This window comes from Podarcis bocagei, assembly GCF_964188305.1.
Source record: "Podarcis bocagei genome assembly, chromosome: 14".
NCBI lineage: Eukaryota > Metazoa > Chordata > Lepidosauria > Squamata > Lacertidae > Podarcis > Podarcis bocagei.
The window spans coordinates 52809368-52829562 of NC_138139.1; the positions used below are offsets into that span (position 1 = coordinate 52809368).

The 20195-nt window shown below is 44.7% G+C and overlaps 1 protein-coding gene and 1 pseudogene across 3 annotated transcripts in view; one reads left to right on the top strand and one right to left on the bottom strand.

Annotated features, from left to right (window-relative positions):
* The first annotated feature begins 8515 nt into the window (after nt 1-8515).
* LOC308573097 (large ribosomal subunit protein eL27 pseudogene) lies at nt 8516-14123 on the top strand (annotated as a pseudogene). Its single transcript has one exon. The product of its transcript is annotated as a large ribosomal subunit protein eL27 pseudogene (transcript).
* A 45-nt stretch (nt 14124-14168) lies between these two features.
* Nucleotides 14169-20195, bottom strand: part of TTYH3 (tweety family member 3) — an 84507-nt gene continuing 78480 nt past the window's right edge. For both annotated transcript variants that reach the window (XM_081169567.1, XM_081169568.1), the window contains one exon: nt 14169-18221. Coding sequence is in view for 1 of the 2 variants with exons in the window: in XM_081169568.1 (XP_081025694.1) it covers nt 18150-18221 (72 nt within the window). In the remaining variant the exon portion in view is untranslated. The remainder of the gene's footprint in view (nt 18222-20195) is intronic.

Below are 20195 nucleotides of genomic sequence, written 5' to 3' on the forward strand. Positions count from 1 at the left end.
ACCATGGAAACTGTGGTAACCATCCTTTCTTTTGCTGTTAATAAAGCAGTTTTTTTGGCTGATTAATGTCATTTGACTGTGGTGTTTTGTGTGTGGCGCATGCAGGGAATAAGATCACACATCCTTTGCTGCAAGATGTAACATGAGTAGTGGCCAAACAACAGGAGCTGCAACACAGTGTTGCAGTACTGCCTTTCAGGGTCCCAGCCAGCCAGTGGTGAGGTGGAGAAGGAACATTTTTTGGGGGGTTTAGTGGCTGGAGGACTGCAGCAGATATTTCACCTGCAGGAGAAATATCTGACGCTATTGTAAGCTTAGAATATCGGACCACCTGTATCTATTCATTTACCTGGCAAGAGCCTTTCCTGCGTTTTATCTCTCTACATTAAATAAGTTGCAATAAGCAGAGATGGTTCTAGGTTTCAGGGGGTCTCAGCCAAGGTGTGCACTATCTTCCTGTGCTTAACAAACCTGGTCAGAAGTAGCCGGGGTGGGGGTAAGAGGGAACGAGTGCCTTTTTTCCTGGTGGGTGAAAGAAAAAGGGAGCCATTAGCTCCTCCTTCCATGTTTACTGCCCTATATGAATGGAGAATGGATCCCTTTTTCTTTGATCAGGACGAAGTTGGGATTCCTTGTCTTCGTCCTTCACGTGTCCTTACCATGTCCTGGGATCTTGACCTCGTGGTGCCACTGAGGATCTGACACAGTTGCCTTACAGCCTGCTAGTTCTGAATGGGCCTCACCGATATGTCCACATTTGTAGCCCAACCATCCTCGGTTGATAGCCCAGCCAGAGATTGCTACACCACACGGTCCGCCATCTCCTCCCAGTAAATGGTGCGCACACAGATACTTTCTCTGTTACATTTACAGAGTAATACAACATTTGCACAATAATAAATAAAAATAATTTTTTATTTATACCCCGCCCTTCCCAGTTCAGAAAACCGGGCTCAGGGTGGCTAACAACAAATTTTTAAACACTTAATTGATGTAACAAAAAACAGCATAAAATACAGTATAAAACATGAATAACAATAAATTCAGAATTCAAAAATCAATTTAGGGGGGAAATCCATCCAATAAACATTAGATGATCACCAGGGCTAGCTGGCTAAATTAGTAATTTTTGGGCCAGCAAGGAGACCAGGGCAGAATTAGCTGTGGGATCCCAGAGCAGGTAAGCTTCATAAAAAGAGGAGGGGGAGGGAAGGAAGGAAGGAGAATAAAAGATCAGGCTAAGTTCAAATTGAAAGCCAGGCGGAATAGCTCTGGCCCTGAGGAAGGAGGTTAAATCCTGCAGAGCCCTGGTCTCATGAGACTCATGAGCATTCCACCAGGTTGGAGCCATCACCGAGAAGGCCCTGTCCCTGGTGGAGGATGACTTCCTTAGCGCCCGGGACCTCTAAACTATGATTATTCATGGACCTTAAGGTCCTCTGCAGGGCAAGACCAGGAGAGGCGGCCCCTTCCTGTGGTTTCCAGCAACCGGTATTCAGAAGTATTGCTGACTCCAATGGTGGGGGCAGAGCAGAGCCATCACAACTAGTAGCTATCGCTAGCTCTCTCCTCCGCCAATATATATAATCCTCTTCTAAGCCATCCTAGTTGGTGGCCATCACTGGTTCCTGCAGGAGGGCGTTCCACAGTTCAACTATCCATCCCGACTCGTCCAACGTTGAGCTTCATGGGATGCCTGCAAGTTCTGCTATTACGACACACACAGAAAAATCTATATTCTCCATGCTATGCGTCCTACAAACTTCTGTGAGTTGGGGCAAAACTCTGGTGCCGTCCCCCCAACCCCACATTCCACCTCTGCTCTCATTTCTCAGCTAAAGACTGGTGGAAAACAACAACTGCGCACACAGAGGCACAAACACGGTGGGCTCATTTCAGACACCCATTCTGGGTGTATGGACTGGCAGTAGCCAATGTGTGTTCCCTTAAAACGGAGACTCTCTGCAATGCCTTTAAAAGTAAAAAAAAATAAAAATCGCACCCATAAGAACCTATTGCATTATGCTGCAAAGCACACTTTCATTCTCACATGTCAGAGGAATGGTCTGCCTGTGGGGTGGTGCTGGGGATGATATATGGACTCTGGCTGGGAAAAGCCAGCTCCTGTTGTTTGCTTTGTAATGGTTCAGCAACCCAGAACAGCCACGATAACGTCTGGGCTGGCTCTCCACAGTCCAGCAGTGAGGGTTGGGTGCTTGCCACCGGAGGAAGCCGTTTTTCATCACCATCTGGCCAGCGGCTGCAGCCTCTGGAATAAATCTTCTGTCCCATAGTGAGCCAGATTTGATGGCTAGCCAGCAGTGTTATCAGAACAGCAGTATATCCTGGAAAAATCTACCTTCGGCTCACATTAGAAATAGACCTCGCAATGTATTCAAGAGGCAGTAAGCATTAATCTACAGAGAGCAAAAGAGCAAACCTCTTGAGCGAGATTTAAGCCAGCCTGCCAGGCAGCTGGACTGGGATTTGTGCTCCGGCCTTCCAGTGCCAGTCAACCTCCAATTTCCTCTAACCCTTTATGATGCAAATATCCATGAGCTGACCCCTAAACTAATACTTTCAGCTATGCAGAACAGCTCTATCAATGGCAATTGGTCATGATGGCTATAGAGAACCTCCAGGTGAAGGGGCAGGCTATCTTTGAGGACCGACATGCATAGTATTGCTTTTAGGTCCTGCTTCAAGGCTTGCTGGTGGGCATCTGGTTAGCCTCTGCATTAAATGGGCCTTTGGCATGACCCAGCAGAGCTCTTATACCCCAAAGGGTACACAGTCTGGCAGCACATAATTTCCATCATCTTGCTGAAGCTAAGCAGGTCCAGGCCTGGTCAATGCATGGAAGCTCATGGACTCTGCCTTGATTTCTGCTCCAGAAGAAAGGTAGAAAATAAACAGAAGGGAATAAATAAATGCATGTATCAAGATTTCACATCTCACTCCCTGATGCTGTTATGCCCTTCAGGAACCACACATGACACTGGCCAAGGGATGCCTCCACTCTCTCATGGTTTGCTCTCCAGTCACAGCATCAAGTTGAGGAGCAACACAGCTTACACTTGAAAGTAGTGCACATGAAATTGCTGTGCAAGGTACTGAAAATGCCTAAAAAGAGCTTTGAGGTGTGTGGGGGCCGATGGCCCTCCAGGTGTTGCTGGGGAGACTGCCACCAGCCCAGGGATCAGGGATGAGGAGAGTTGCAGTCGAGTAGAAACCAGAGGCCACAGGTGCCCCATGCCCTGCTTTAGTGTCCCCTACAAGAAAAACAGGGAAGTTGTACCGATACATGACCATCGTGCAGTCAGAAGCAGGGTGGGCGACTACCAATTTTGGTTTCTTTTACGTTCCAATTTTTCCCCATCTTGAAACTAGTTTCCCACATTGCCACCACAATCTATGATTGTAAAAAAAAGAAATCCTTCAGAATATTTGTCAGAATTTGCCCCAATAAACACATTGATTAAAACACTTATTTTCTGCAAGCAATTTCTCCTAATGTATTTTTGTACATATCGTTTGGGTGGAGACACACATTGCAAAATTTGGAGCAGCGCAAATTTCAAAGGATAGCTCTGCTTTGGTTTGCGGCTTGGTTTGAGATTTGCAACTTAGGTAGTTTATCCTTAAAATGCAATCAAAATCACATTTCTCCCTACTGAGCACATATTGTTTTCCTTGATTTCATTGAAATCAGCTTAGCTTTGGCTGAGCCAAAGTTTTGTTGGTCTACTTACTAAGATCCTGACACCCAACTGTCAGAAGAAGCCAGTCCTGTTTAACCATCCATGCACTGGTGGAACATGTAGATCCTGCCACCTATGGGTATCTCTGCAAAACAATTCTACAGAGGTTTTGGACAATACTTCAAGATGCGTGTTTATTTCTGTTACAAAGGAAAGGCCCAAAGGGGTCTTATGAAGTAGAAACAAAATCTTTGTCTGTATGGAGCCACTACAAGTAAACAGGATGTCCTGTCCCAGAAAAGAGCTGCAAGATGAAAGCCTTTAATTTTATTTTATTTTTAAATTGAAGCTTTTTTTAAAAAAGCATGTGACATAGATACCAAAGTATTGTAGAAGATGGCCACAGAAAAGGTTCTATTAAGAAAAAGAAAATGGTAGCCATGGCTGCTTATGGAATGATGAATCAACGCTATAGAATTGCAACATGGCAAGAGAAGTATGGCATTCAGAAGAGACTTAAAATTAAGTTGGAATAAAAAGGCCATGGAACACTCCTAGGGGTCACATGTATGCTGCCCTGACTTCCATGTTGGAATATATATATAAATGCTTTCGTAGATTTTCACGGGTACAGGAATGCAAGTTTTGGTGTCTTCGGGTGTCTTCCCGTGTAAGAGTTGGGGTGTCTAGGCGACGTTTCGACGAGGTCTCACTCGTCATCTTCAGGCTGGTGCTTTCGGCTTCTTGTTACTAGAACAGAGCAGGATCTCAGTGTTTGAGTTCCTATAAATACTGTTGAGGGGGTGTGGTGTATAGCCTCCAACGTTCTGGGTAGAGAGGAAGTTCCCAGGTTAGTGTGCCTTTTCTTCTTTTGTTCATTAATTACTTGAGGGATATCTTGAGTGATTTCTTGAGTGATATTCTGAGTACCACTTAGGAGGGTCATTAGGTGTGGATTAGTTGCTAAAGCTTTCGAGGTCAAGACACGAAAGCTTTAGCAACTAATCCACACCTAATGACCCTCCTAAGTGGTACTCAGAATATCACTCAAGAAATCACTCAAGATATCCCTCAAGTAATTAATGAACAAAAGAAGAAAAGGCACACTAACCTGGGAACTTCCTCTCTACCCAGAACGTTGGAGGCTATACACCACACCCCCTCAACAGTATTTATAGGAACTCAAACACTGAGATCCTGCTCTGTTCTAGTAACAAGAAGCCGAAAGCACCAGCCTGAAGATGACGAGTGAGACCTCGTCGAAACGTCGCCTAGACACCCCAACTCTTACACAGGAAGACACCCGAAGACACCAAAACTTGCATATATATAAATATATATATATTCTGCCTTACTTCCAACATGGAAGTCAGGGCAGCATACATGTGACCCCTAGGAGTGTTCCATGGCCTTTTTATTCCAACTTAATTTTAAGTCTCTTCTGAATGCCATACTTCTCTTGCCATGTTGCAATTCTATAGCGTTGATATATATAAAAACAAAGCACCAATTTCAAGTATTGCTTTTAGTTGTCAGAAAAGACGCCACAACAACATAGTTCACACAAGTTCTGCAAGCAAGGGGCAGAAGCTATGTTTTTTTCTACTGCATTCTTTTACAGGGACAAGAAGGTCACAGAATTGTAGAATTGGAGAGTTGGAAGGAACCCCAAGGATGATCTAGTCCAGTGCAGGAATCTCAACTAAAGTACCCATAACAGATGGCCACCCAGTCTCCTCTTTTCCAGGCTAAACATACCCAATTCCCTCAACTCTTCCTCGTCAGACTTGGTTTCCAAACCACTGATTATCTTGGTCCTCCCCCTCTGTACCCATTCCAGTTTATCAATATCCTTCTTAAATTGCAGTGCCCAGAACTGGACACAGTATTCCAGGTGTGATCTGACCTGGAATAGAGTGATACTATTACTTCCCTTGATTGGGAAACTAGACTTCTGTTGATGCAGCCTAGAAACGCATTAGCTTTTTTGCTGCTGCATCACAGTTGACGCATGTTAAGCTTGTGTCCTAGGTCCGATCTCTGACATTTCCAGGAAGAACCAGGAACGCTGACGAGCCACTGTCAGGCAGTGTGGACTGTGCTGAGCTGGTTGCAGCAATGGACTGACTCAGTATAAGGTGGCTCCCTCTGTCTCTAAAAGCAGCGCCTGGAAATGGCAATGAGAGAAGCAGAGTGACAGGGATGAAATCCTCCCATCTTGCTGGCAGGAAAACGAAAGGCGGTCTAAGAGGCAGCTGAATGGAGAAGCAGCAAAGGTCACAGAGCTGTGGTTCTCACGTTCTACTCCTTGGCGCCTGGATCATGTCTAGTAAACTATTCACCGTCCCGCAGTTGGAACACCATCCACGAAGAAGCCATCCCACTCACCCAGCTGCTTTGTGTCCATCTCCGTTGAAGATGAAGAATGATCTGTGACCAAGTCTGTGGCCCCGAGCTGACGCTGGAGCGTAGAAGAAAAAACCCTAACCAGCACCAAATTTGTGTGTTGTGGGCGAGGAGTAAATGTTTTCAGCTGAGCAAAGCTTGAAGCATTGACTGATGAATTATGCAGAATTGGCAAAACTGACGGCTAGACTGCGAGAAAAGGACAACAGTGACTTTGAAAAAGAGTGGGAACCTCTTATATTATACTTGCAGAAACAAAAAAAGAACATTGACTCGATGGTAGGATTTAAATAAACATTCACACCTTTATTGATAGAGAACAATTAATGTGATGAAGGAATAATATGGTGGACTGTAAAAATCAGCAGTATATAATAAGGAGGACAACAAATCAGAAATGGAAGCTGAGGGAAGTCCAAAGAGAGGGAGGGGGTGATGATGTGTAATATGTATGTTATTGATATGAGATGTTTGTAATGATAGAAAAGAAAATCAATAAAAAATTCTATATATATATATAGGACTCTTCCGCTACTTCCCCTCCAATGATAGAGCCCTTTGGCCAGGTCTTTCCTAAACACAGAATGTGCCGGAACTCCTTCACAGGAGCTCCCCTGTCCAGTTCTCAAGAAAAACTCAATTGAATTTGTGTGCGTATTTGGGAGCTGAGCGTGTGGGCCAGGTACTTGGAAGCACATCACGGGGGGGGGGGGGATATGCTTGATAAAATTGCAGAAGTATTACACCGGCTCAAACACTTGAACTTGATTGTGTACATTCTTACTCAGACTGTAAGTTTCAGTGAATGATATGGGCCTTAATCTAAGGTTACCAGATTTTTTTCAATGAATCCAGGGACATTTTTTTAGTAGGAATGATAGGATTTTGTATGGGGACTGATTTGTAAATCCGGGGACTGTCCCCTTACCTTAATCTCGAGTAAGGGCATTTGGCATTGCAGTTCCTTTAGTTTCCCTTCCCAAGTAGAAATTAAGATATCATTTACATACGCAGCAAAATGAGTAGACTATACCTTTCAGAGTAGTGTGGGAAACGCTCCCTCACATCAAGAAAATCAACCTGCCTCCAACGACAAAGAGAAATAACCAAGTTCTGGCGCAGATCCTTCTTTGCAATGTTATTTTCCAGGGGTTTTTTTTGCTGCTACAGCAAAATAGCTAGAATTACTCTTGCATCACCTCGAAAGACTGGTTGAATTGGATGGAGGCTGTGGGTTTTTATCACGCTGCATGTGTTAACTGACTTACAAATGGCAGGATGTCTGGATCATCAACATAACTGGCTGTGTGTGTGTGTGTGTGTGTGTGTGAATATAACACCTGAACTTTTCTACATTTCATTTCCTTTCAATGTCACAGCTTACAATTCACCCCTTCCCCGCCCATGCAATCTCTCTTTCTCTCTCTCTCTCTACTACACCAACTCAGTATAACAATTCATGCATCCGACAAAGTGGATTCTAGCTGACAACAGATTTTGCTATCATGAATTCCTTAGTCACTGCTTCAAGGCTCTTTTGTTTTTTCCTGGAGGTGCTTAAAATTTTACAGGGGACACATAGGGTGCTGCCGCCACCTGGTGGAAGCAGTGTGACACGAACACTTGAAATGTGAGTAAGCAGAGATAGCATTATGGTCTGCAGCTGAAAGCTGTGGAAACAAGATTAGATTGATGCCGAATGCAAATAGCAACTGGAAGAAGCAGAGATGGACTCCTTTCACAGAACCAAGTTAATCTACCCGCTATCCCACTTGTTAAGGGACATGGGTGGCACTGTGGGTTAAACCACAGAGCCTAGGATTTGCCAGTCAGAAGGTAGGCGGTTCGAATCCCCGTGACGGGGTGAGCTCCCGTTGCTTAGTCCCTGCTCCTGCCAACCTAGCAGTTCAAAAGCACGTCAAAGTGCAAGTAGATAAATAGGTACCTCTCCAGCGGGAAGGCAAACGGCGTTTCCGTGCGCTGCTCTGGTTCGCCAGAAGCGGCTTAATCATGCTGGCCACATGACCCGGAAGCTGTACGCTGGCTCCCTCGGCCAGTAAAGCAAGATGAGCACCGCAACCCCAGAGTTGGCCACGACTGGGCCTAATGGTCAGGGGTCCCTTTACCTTTACCCCACTTGTTCCTTGTTGTTGTCTTTTTTAAAAAAACCTGCATTATTTTCTAGTTCCAGTGTGGCTATTTCAGTTTTGGCTAACCTGATGTGCTCCAATTGCTTTAGATGGCAACTCCACCAGCCCCAACTAGCACAATTGGTGGAGGCTGCCTGCGCCATGGAGGGGCAGATGGGGAAAGTAATGCAGATATTCTGGATATTTCATATCTGGAAACATCATCACTGCACCCTGGGCACCTTCACTGGGTCAGAGTCCCACAATAGGGTGTGGGTGCCATCGCCGCTGCAGCTCCAAGTTTATGAAACCAGGGAAAGTCGTCCTTGTCCTCGCTGGGTGTTACTTCGGACACAAAGCTTTTATTGTTAAGAATATTGATGATGGCACCTCTGACCGCCCCTACAGCCACGTTCTGATGGCCAGCATCAATCGCTACCCACGCAAAGTGACAGCAAGCATGGGCAAGAAGATTGCCAAGCATTCCAAGATCAAGTCCTTTGTGAAGATCTACAATTACAGCCATTTGATGCCTACCAGGTACTCCGTTGATACTCCCCTTGACAAGACTGTTGTCAACAAGGATGTCTGTAGGGACCCTGGGCTGAAACGTAAAGCCCGGCGGGAGGCCAAAGTGAAATTTGAGGAGATATACAAGACAGGAAAGAACAAGTGGTTTTTCCAGAAGCTCAGATTCTGAGTGGCATGCATTTGCACCAATAAATATTTTTTTTGGGAAAAGAACAATGGGGGGAAAAGCAGAACCGATCCAGGCATCTTTTGAATGCGGACAAGAGAAGTATTAACCATCCTGAACAGGTAAGGTGGTCGATTTAACTTTCACTGTCAATACGGTAAACAAAACCCAATCAATATGACTTTCCCTACAAATGATGGGTCATCATTACACACCTTTGTGGCAACTGAGCCCACAATGGTTTTTGACAAGAGTTATAAGGTACAACATTTGCAGCCATTGCATCAGGGAAGGTTTTCATGGCACTATGACTTGGGAGAAGCCTCCCCACGAAATCATGAGCTTTGACATGCTGTGCATCAGGCCACACTTCCCCATGCCCACACATAATAGTTGAGTTGGAAGGGACAGCAAGAGTCAGCTAGTCCAACCCCCTGCAATGCGGGAATCTCAGCTAAAGCATCCAATACAGAGGGCCATTCAATCTCTGCTTTGAAAAGCCCACTGAATCCATCTCCTCCTGAGGGATTTCGTTCCACTGTCAAACAGCTCTGATGTTTAGTTGGAATCTCACTTTTTGTAACTTGAAGCCATTGGTTCGAGTCCTACCCTCCAGAGCAGAAGAAAACATCCAGCACTGCAGTGCAGAGGGTTGGTCAGCAGGAAATGTACCTCACACAGGCCAAGAAAGGTGAGCCACCCATTTTATAGAGGACAGGTCCCTGCTCTAAGGAGTTCAACCATCTGAAGTCCAACGCATGGGCAACAAGAGGAAGCAGAGGCAGCAAAATACAGGGAAGCAACAGGCGGCTGCTTCAGTAACCCCACTTAGACTCAGTTACAGCAGGGCAGCCGTTGCCAAGAGATATGCCATCTGCAGTGGGTGGGAGTTGTAGTCCAAAAACTATGGATTTCACTAGGTCAGGGAAGGATGCCATGGACGATGCCAAGGACTGGAGAAGGGGGCACGTCTGCAACCAGTGCTGGTAAGCTCTGCCCCCTCCTCTTTCATCCTCTCTTATTGCAGAATAGTAAGGGAGTGGGTGGCGCTGTGGTCTAAACCACTGAGCCTCTTGGGCTTGCCAATCGGAAGGTTGGCAGTTCGAATCCCCGCGACGGGGTGAGCTCCTGTTGCTCTGTCCCAGCTCCTGCCTACCTAGCAGTTCGAAAGCTTAGCAGTGCAAGTAGATAGATACCGCTGCAGCTCTGGCTTCTGTCAGTGTGTCCCGTTGCACTAGAAGTGGTTTAGTCCTGCTGGCAACATGACCCAGAAAGCTGTCTGTGGGCAAACGCCGGCTCCCTCAGTCTGAAAGTGAGATGAGCGCCGCAACCCCATAGTCGCCTTTGACTGGACTTAACTGCCCAGGGGTCCTTTACCTTTTATTGCAGAATCTAAGCAACCAATTGCATGTTTATCTCTCTGTGTGTACAAATCCATAAAACACAATCCCCAGTGCTAACAAACTATGCCCAAACTTGAATATAAAACAAAAGCCGCAAGGAACAATGGCAGTGATTTAAAATTAAGACACGTAACTCCAGGGCTATGCGTTTTCAAAGTTTATTTTAAAACATTAAACTGAAGCTGAATAGAAACCACAGAAATTACATTTAGAACTTTTTGTTTAGCATTTGCTGAACAAGGGGGGAAAGAAAACCCAAACCAGTAAAAAATGGTTACAGTACAATTTAATAAAACTAATGAGAGGAAAGGGAAGGATACAAAAACAGACTCACTCCTCAGTTTATACCCCCACAAAATTTCAAAACATTTGGGGTAAGTGCAGAACACTTGAAAGCAACTAGTCATGTTCAAAGGCTTAAAAAAATTACACACATATACATGTGTATCTTTATATATGTATAAAGTGGCATGATATACAGTACAGCCATTGTGGTTTTAAACAAAACCAAGTTAGGAGAGAGAGAAAATGTCAGTTTTGTCTTCACTGGTATATTTCTGTGACAGTAAGTCAAAAGGTGAGAGAGAGAAGCCGGAAGAGAGAAGTCCTCAGGCAATTCCCACGTTGACTCTTGCTAACAAAGGATCCAGGACCTATGTTACAGCTAGGGTTGCCAACTGCCCAGGAAAAGCAGCCTGGCCTATTCTTGTGCCTTTTTACAGCATGGGGACAAACACAGTCATCTCCCAATTGTGGCTGCCATTGGTCTGCTAATGTGCTAATGAGAAGCACAGCTACCATAGCTGGTTCATCCTAGTTGGCAAATCCCAGAAGCAAATTTAACAGCACCAAAACACCTGAAGCTGTGTGTGTGTGTGTGTGTGTGTGTGTGTGTGTGTGTGTGTGTGGTAGCAACATTCTTGCCAACTACTTCAACGCTCTCTGGAGATGGAGCGCTTGTGGTGGAGAAATTCAGAGTATAAGAATCCTAACGTAAAATAGAAAAAACCAACATTGCATAGAGAGGACAGTGGTGTTGTTCTTGTTGTCGAAGACACTCAGCACCTAGAATGATCCTGAGGGACTAGAGCAACCCCTCTTTAAATATTGAAAGGAATAACACTTTGCTTTCCTCATAGCTGCCTGCTTAAAAACGGGCCTTTTCTTCCTCTTTTTTGGTGCAAGTGCACCCAGAAGGGGCAGTTTTCTGCTATAAATAAATAAATAAAAGCCCACACCTCTGCATCTTCCTATGCAGGACGTCAAAGCAAAACTTTACCCAGTTGGGCGAGAGGAGAGCTGCCTCATTTACAGAGGAAAAACTGAAGTCTAGTGAAGCCAAGCCATCTCCCCAATCCCACCGCCAAACTCTCATCTGACAACTGCATGTCAATCAAGAATGAAAAAAGTCTAGGCTCTAAGAGATCCCAGCTCTCACTTCCATGGTCCCATCAAGTTTCCCATACACTTTAGAGGTTATGGGAGCTTAAGCCATGGGTTGCCAATGAAGCGCCCTTGAGATCTCCCCCTGCAAGAGCCTCTGAGCCTCCCCACTTGATGCCCCCCTAGATCATTGGGTGATAAGGGTGGTTAAAAGTACATAGAGCTGAAACAGGAAGTTGAAAGAGTGGCTCTTTCCCACTTTCTTTTCAGCACTGAGCACTTCTTAAGGCTGAGATTAATTCTACTGGGTCGTTTTTTAATTGGATCCCTTGGAAAAGTGTGTCTCTGCATCTTCTCTCTCTTGGGCAAGCTCAAAAATAAAGATTAGCAGCAGAGATTCTTTCTTGTTCTAGCAGATAACATTCCAGGAATCAAACTCTGCAGTCCTGCAACTAGCTGTGCATAGCAATTTCTCTCTCACACACACATAAATGGCTAAGATCCAAGAAGCTACTCTAGAGCAGGCTCCCTCAAACTCGGCCCTCCAGATGTTTTGAGACTACAATTCCCATCATCCCTGACCATTGGTCCTGCTAGCTAGGGATCGTGGGAGTTGTAGGCCAAAAACATTTGGAGGGCCAAGTTTGAGGAAGCCTGCTCTGGAGGTTTCCAAAGGCTCTCACATGCCCCATAGACGCCTTTCAAACAGCAATCTCCCAGTGTGGCTCAGGGCCTGCTCAAGACACAAGTTCAAACTGGGTTAGACTTAAGGATTTTGGGGTCCTGGCCAGCCATTAGTTAAAACAGGGTGGGGAAAGCCCTGAATTACAGTTCTCATCATCCATGATGATTAGAACCATTGGCTGGGGCTAATGGGAGTTGGAGTCCAACAACATATGGACACTGGTTTCCCATCCAAGTTACAGATTAATCGTGAGTAACAGAAATGGGAAATATCTAAGGTGAAGAAAAGGGGAACCCAGCTGATTTAATATTGCAGGCAATTCAAAGAGAGCACAATGAATTATAGCCTGAAAATTCAGGAAATGTATGAGATAAATGTTTGTATGGCATAAGGAGTTGAAATCCAAGCCTCCTAGCTATTAATCCTCATGGGAGGCTGCTCCTGGAAAAGAAAGATCTTGCCTGATATTCAAAGCCTTGCTAAGGATGGCAGACAGTCTGTACGCTCCCCTGAAACGCTGGCTGAGAGCAGGCAAGAACAGTGTAAGTTAACACTGGCTTGTATCCATGTGGCCTTTTAAGAAGTATTTTTTGCATGTGAATCACATAAGCTTGCCTCCAGTTCATGAGTACCACACGAAAATTTATGCATGGGACACATTTCACACAACCAAAACTATCCCACAGTATCTCTGTTACAATCTGACACACAGCATTATGTGAAATGGTCCTATGACTCACAACCTTCCATGCTGAAGTAGGAACTTGAACCGCAGGCTAAAGCTGTGTCAAAAGAGAGAAGCTCAACTTTTTTCTCATGGCTAGGTCAGTCACTGCGACATTGATTACTGCAAAATGTAGGTAGTATTCTTCCCCTTTGTGAACACACACAATGCTCATCCTAACAGGGGATAAAGAGCAGAGGCGGCACAGGCTTTCTAAATAGTGTTTAGCACCAAGAATTTCAAGACATGCACGAATTCAAGCCAAGTGAAACTGGCTCCCCATCTGCTTACAGTAAGTAGCCCGCCAGGAGTTTCAACACTGCCATTTCTGCACTTCCAGGCAGGCAGAAAAACAAAACCAGGCGGCTTGTTGAGTGAAGTGTGCTGTTTGGCTTGGTAGGTCAAAAGCTGTATGGCCCAGGTGAATCTAGGCGCCACCAAGTGTCTGGGCTAAGCACTAATGTGGAAGCTTCAATTATTCTTGGAAATCGTACCCTGAGCACACACACACAAACACCTTTCCATGAACATGCAATCTGTGGCTTGGGAAATTCTGGGCCTCCCTCTCCTTCCATCACTGCTAAGCTGGTCACACCCGAGGCACTAAATGAAAATATGTTTCCAGTGGTATTTAACAAGGAATAGGGGACAACAGAGGAGAATCGAACTCCTCAGATCGGCATTACGTGGATGAACGCCAAGTTCGTACACTGAACCCTTCTTTTTCCTTTTTCTTTTAATAAGCAAAAATGAACTCAAAATGGAGTCAGCTAACATTAACATACAGGATACAAAACACTACACTTATTTCCAGGACAGCACACACACACAAAAATAAATTCACAGCCAAGTCTTGATTCAATTTCCTTTTTTTTTTTTTACGATTACAATGCAGTCTTGAACACTGGACGCAGAGAGTCCAACATGCTATATACATTTCACATTGTGGAGATGTTTGTGTGCTTGACAAGGTTCTTGGTTCACAATTGTTTTTTTTAATAAAAAAAGTGCTGTGACAATGTCATGGGGGTTTTTTGGGGGGGGGAGGAGAAGGGGAGGAACATGACCAAATAAAGCAGACAAGCAGATGGCCACAGATGCACTTGGGGGGGGGGGGAGAGAAAGAAAAAGGAGAGTCTTTACCACTCCAGTTTCCCATTCCAATGTCTCACTGCCTCATTTAGATTCTTATCAGGCAGTACTAGGTATCGGTCTTCCTCCCACTCCAGAATTTCAGAAACTAAATCAAAGTTAGGGTGATGGTTCTGAAATGATTTGAGAGTCGCTGAGGAAATCAGCCAGGACACATTCCAAGCAATATGGTCTTGAGATTGTTCCCCCACCCCACCCCCATCACATTACTTAAAAACTCATACAAATTAGGACAGAGAAAAAATAAAGTTTTTTGTGGTTTCACTTGCTATACCAGAGATATTTAAGAGCCCCAACAGGCACCAAAGCCAGCTAAAAGATAAAACCGGCCAGTCAGCAATTTGGAATTAGTCTGTTCGGAAGCTGGCCTGGAGGGCAGGGCAGGGTGGGGTGGAACAAATGACGCAGAGAACTCCTGAGAAGCTGACTCCAGACATGCTGCAACCACAGATGGTTTGGGATTGCACAAGAGACTGCACAGAGTCACCTCACTTGCAGGTCACCACTGTGTGCACTTCTCCTCGTGCCAGTGCAAATGCCCCCACACGCAAGCTTCTTTTTCAGAAGTAGGTCCACTTAAACTAGCCTTGGAAAATCCCCACTTGCTGTTGGTGTCACTCAGGAATCCATATTGGTGTTGTTCTTTTCGTTTTTTTAAAAAAAGAGGTTCAATTAAAAACCAAGTTGAGTCTTGCCCACGTTAAGATATACACCAAGGTCCTGCATTGCATGCAACAAGGCAGTTAGATGCTGCGACTCTACGGAAGTTGGAAAAAAAGTCACATCAAGTCCAGAGTGCCCCAATCGAATCCACACAGTAGAGACCTTGCAGCTTTGCCTTATAGCATCACTTTTTCCCCAAATGGTCTCCTTCCAGAAATCCAATGGAAGATACTAAGCACATCTCCATTTGGCAATTCATGATCCAGCAGTGTACCCGGTTGCTCCTTCCTCTTCAGAGCGTAAGTTGCAGCTACACCTTGGACGAAGGCAATTTCTATAGTGGTTACTGTAATGTTATTGTTGGTCCCTTGGTTAGCATCAGTATGGACAGAAAGCATTTACCGGAGCATCTGCAGGGGTTGGGCTACTTGACCCTTGAGGTCCCTTCCAAATCTACAGTTCTATGATTTCACACTCTGTGAATCTCTTCCTTTCTACACTAGTGGGCATGGGGTGGGAGAGACCTTGTTTGAAGGCCTGCCTTTCTCAAGGCATTAAAAATCATGACTAGGCTACCCAGGGTGCTATTTGGGGGCTGCTTCTCCAGTATAATCTGAAAACTGTTCCATAAATTTAAGATGTTTTAAGTGTACACCTACATTTTTTTTGTTTGAGAAGCATAAACAAACAAATTGTTTCAAAACCATGTACCTAAGCAGAATGAGGATTAACTCCCAACTGAGTGTGCACTCAATGTGGGTTTGCTGCTTTGCAATGTGCAGTATGGTCCTTAGAGTGGGAAAAGAGAACAGTTTTGGAGCTAAATGGAAGGTAATTATCAAGAGGTTGCCGGATGGCAGGGAGGACATAAACATTTACAGTCTTTAACTTTTTGGACCCCTCTCCTAATAGTATTGGGTAGCATATGACCAAAATCTATACCAAGGGGTAAATTTAAAGGCTTACTACGCTGTTCATATACACGTAAATCTTTTTGACAACTGACTGAAGACTGTTTCAATCTTTTCTTTCTATCCTTCTGCAGGCAGCACCCAAAGATCCCATGGTCCTCCAGCATCCTCCACTTTCTCTGTTCAGCCCTGTTCAGGGAAGTTTTTAATCTGTGATATTTTACTGTATTTTTGGTTTCTATGGAAGCCGCCCATAGTGGCTGGGGAAACCCAGCCAGATGGGCGGGGTACAAATAATAAATTATTATTATTATTATTATTATTATTTCTCAGTAAGCAGACTGCAAAAGAGTCACACCCTTGTAGGAAGTAACCTGTTTCCAAGGAGAAGGCATACAAGCCTTCCCCTGAAAGTAGCCCTTTGCTAATGGAAGAGATTCGGGTTATCAAGTGGGTGAACAGCTCAGCTGATTAGAGCGTGGTGATGCTACAAACATCAAGGTTGCAGGTTTGATCCATATGGGGCAGCTGCATTGCAGGAGAGTGGACTAGATGATCCTCAAGGTCCCTTTCAACTCTACAATTCTATCATTCTATGTCTGGAGGAGTTCTCCTCCAATACTGTCCTAGGTGATGGGACAAACTCACTGTGGCTTCTACGTGAACTTAAATGAGGACCCCCCCCAAGTTCTGACAAAGGTGCCACGCAAAAAAGTGATCTGGTATTTCAGCTGACATTGGGAGGTATTTTACCCTGTCTCTAGCCACTTGTTGCGGGATAAGTTACACAGAAATGAAAAATCAAAGTGTTAAATAAGTAAAGGCCTTCCCTGTCCAGTATTTCCTGTTGTCACCCCCCCACCCCTGGCCCCCCATGGTGTTTTATCAAATAGAGCACCTTCAATGCAGCAGCTGTGGGACTGGTGCAGGCATCCCTGAACTTTGATCTCTCTCAATCTGCTGTTGATCTTTGTTGCCAGCACACATCATTTTAAGAGGCAACTGGAATGTGGTTTGTGCAGCCAATATGAGAGATTAGCATGACGGGCCAAAGAGGGTGGTGGGAGAAAAAGCAAATATCAAACCTGTTCTGACATTCACAGTATTTTTGCTCCCCAATTCTGGGATACAGGAGCAGCATAAATCTGTAGATTGATTGTGGAGCTCTCCCAAAGGTCTATATCTGAATCCAACGCTTCTAGGGTCTTGCATGTCCCAATGCTCAGAACAAGCAGTAAGTCCATCTTGCCACAGGGGAACATTTGCACCAAACCTGGCTGGCACTCTTAGTTGCGCTTTCATCATGTTACACTCGTGCCATGCGGCCAACAGCAGAGATAAGATGCTTCTCTCCCCCGTCTAATGCTCCTTAAGCATTGTCCTGAAATATTTTGGCACCAGAAGGAATGCTGGCTCCAGTTTCATGTCTGTACATCAGTGTCAAAGAACATCTGCTGATTGCTATTAGAAAGTCGAGTGGCAAAGTCGAGTGGGAAAATTCAGCACAGCCGATGTGAACTCATCCATGCATGTGGGTGCATGCATAGCGTGTGGGGAGTGAGAATACAGCAGTTGGCAAGGGAAGCCCCCTACTTCTCCCCAGGTGTTTGCACCTAGGTCTAAAGAGAGGGAGAGAGAAGTAAACTTGTACTGGAAGAGGATGATTGAATCAGCAGGCCTTCTCATTCTAACACGGAAGGAAGAGGTGGCCTCCCAGATTTGTCGATCCTGGAATGAGGAGACGTTTCGCTAGAGTAGCACAGAGATGAGAGATATGCAGTAGAAGCTGAGTGCACGTGAACTTTATGACAGTGTGCGCATTAAATATGGCTTCCTCGGATTAGTATGTCACATCCATAGTACTTCTGTAAGATGATCCACTTTTTCTAGGCTTGACTCACGACACCATTTTCGTCCTCAATGAATTAGACAGAGGCCTGGCAGAAAAGGTGGCAAGCGGCTTGCAATTTCCTGATTGGCGGTCAACAAAAGCTGATCCCACACATAGCAGGGCAACATGGGTGAACTGGCGAGTCTCCTGCAGGTGTGCACAGGACCTTGCTTCTCTGTCCACTCCTGTGCACACAGGTGCAAGTAAGTATAGCCTTGATCAGTAATAAGCTTCCGCCTAGCTTTGCCCCAAGTGCACTCCAAAGGGGTGGAGAAGCAAGAAAAGCAACTGAGCTGGATTCAGGACAGAAAAAAAGCAGGGCTGTTCTGCGAGGACAACACAGGATGGCAGCAGTTGGCACGTTTTGTTCCTTATTTTTTTAAACTTAGACCACATTCTAGTTTTTAATGCACACTGCCAGAGTCTGGCCGAGGCTGGTTGGTGGCGAGGTATTTGGCTCTCATGCTGGAGGTGTACTGGAGAAAGAGAAAAAAACACAAAGAAGACAGTAGATCAATTCAGAGTAATCGGCAAGACCTTAAGACTCAAGTATTGCTTGATACATCCCCTTGTATTAAGATTTGAAGTTAAATATCAAATGGTTAATCATCCTTTCCGACACCTTAACAAAAGGTTCACCTAGGCTTCTGACGGATGCCAGAACCAAAACTCCTGGGTGTAGAAAAGGGCTTGGAAGATATATGCATAACAAATCCCATGATTTTTTGAAGGAAAGCCTCGGGAGTTAAGCTGGTATAAAAACAAACCTAAATTTGGAATTTAGACAAGCCATGAGTGATACGCCTATTTACAAAATACTTGCAGTGCTCAATCCAAGTGCTCCCCGATTAAACAGTGAGGAGAAAAAGAGGAGAAAAAGCAGAGATTTGGCTCACCAGATTTCCTCTTTCAATCATGCAAAGAAAGGAAGAGATGAGTGGCAATATATAGATACACTGCTATATCTATATTTTTTTACTATGAAATAAAAAAAATGGAAAATTTAAGGGCACCATATGTGTTGCAAACCGAGGGCTGCCCAGGAACCCATACTGGGAGGTATAAAGCAGGTTCAGGTCTTCTAGAGGCATTGCTACAATCATTGGCACAAGGTGGAAAAGAGGAGCTAGTGAGGGGGACACAATCCTACCTTTCTGTCATATAATGCAACAAAACACATTGATAAGAAGCCGATTATGCATATATATATATATATATATATATATATATAGGCATTTGTTATACACACTTGAACCAGCACATAATAAAAATAACCCAACATAAAAACCAACAGTCCAAACATTGATACAGTCCACCCTACAAATCCATCCATCCATCCATCCATCCATCCATCCATCCATCCATCCATGAGCCAGCTAAAACACAGCAGAGCACCCCTTCAGCTGCAGGGCCATGCCTTTAAAACTGACATTTTCACTTGCCAATGGAAGACCGACAAGGAGGAAGGAACCCAGGCAGATATGCCAGAGGATGGTCTGAGGACACAAGATGTAGCACCCTGAGCTCCCTACTCTGGCAGCTGGTAGTTCTGGGTCTGGGTTGGTACCTGGGCAGTAGACCACTGGAAATCCTTTGCATGCTGCTTTGAATTCCAAGGTGGAAGAAAGGCACAATATTAATGAAATGAAATGAAATGAAATGAAATAAAGTAAAAATAAAAGTGTCTTCCAAGGAAGTGTGTTTCCTCCTTAGAGTCAACTTGGTGTTATCCCAGAGTCACTGTTTTACTCCTTAGCAGCGATCAAATCAACTTAGCTTGCTGAAACCAAGCATGGTGATGGACTCAAGTTAAAATCCAATGCTCAAAAACACAAGATCAAATATCGCTGAGTGAAATGAGGCTTACATGAGTAAACATGGATAGGATTCGGCTATTAAGTGTGGTTTCTCAACACAGGCCTAGAAATATTGCTGTCTCTTCAAGTCTTTGTGGCTAGAGCTTCTACTACAACACTTCCACGCAGGATGTTGGAACACCTGCCTCAATGGGATTAACACCTGTTTTTACTGGAAAGACAGATGTTGTTCTGGGACAGGTTAATGCTCAGCTATAAATGTCAACCAGATCCTGTTCTCAAGGTTGTTGCAGTAGCTCCAGAAGTACCCCTTGCTGGGCAATAGGCAACACAGAGGTGATAAAACAGGCAAGGTCGCTCGTGATGTAAAGTTTTGCACGCTTTCTCTCTCTCTCTGATGTGTGCACTAGGGAAGAGAACATTGATTCTGTAAAGCAGAGCAGGTATTAGGATAAGAGAGGCAAAGTTAGTGATTCAACGGCATTCCTGATGCCAGCTCAATTTCCCATACATTCCCATGTATGAGGACATCTTTTCAGTCAGGTCTTTCACTGCAGATGACTTATGGACAGTCAACCCGACCTTTCAAATTTAATTAGATAAATACCTCCCGGTTAATATCTGTGCTGTTCC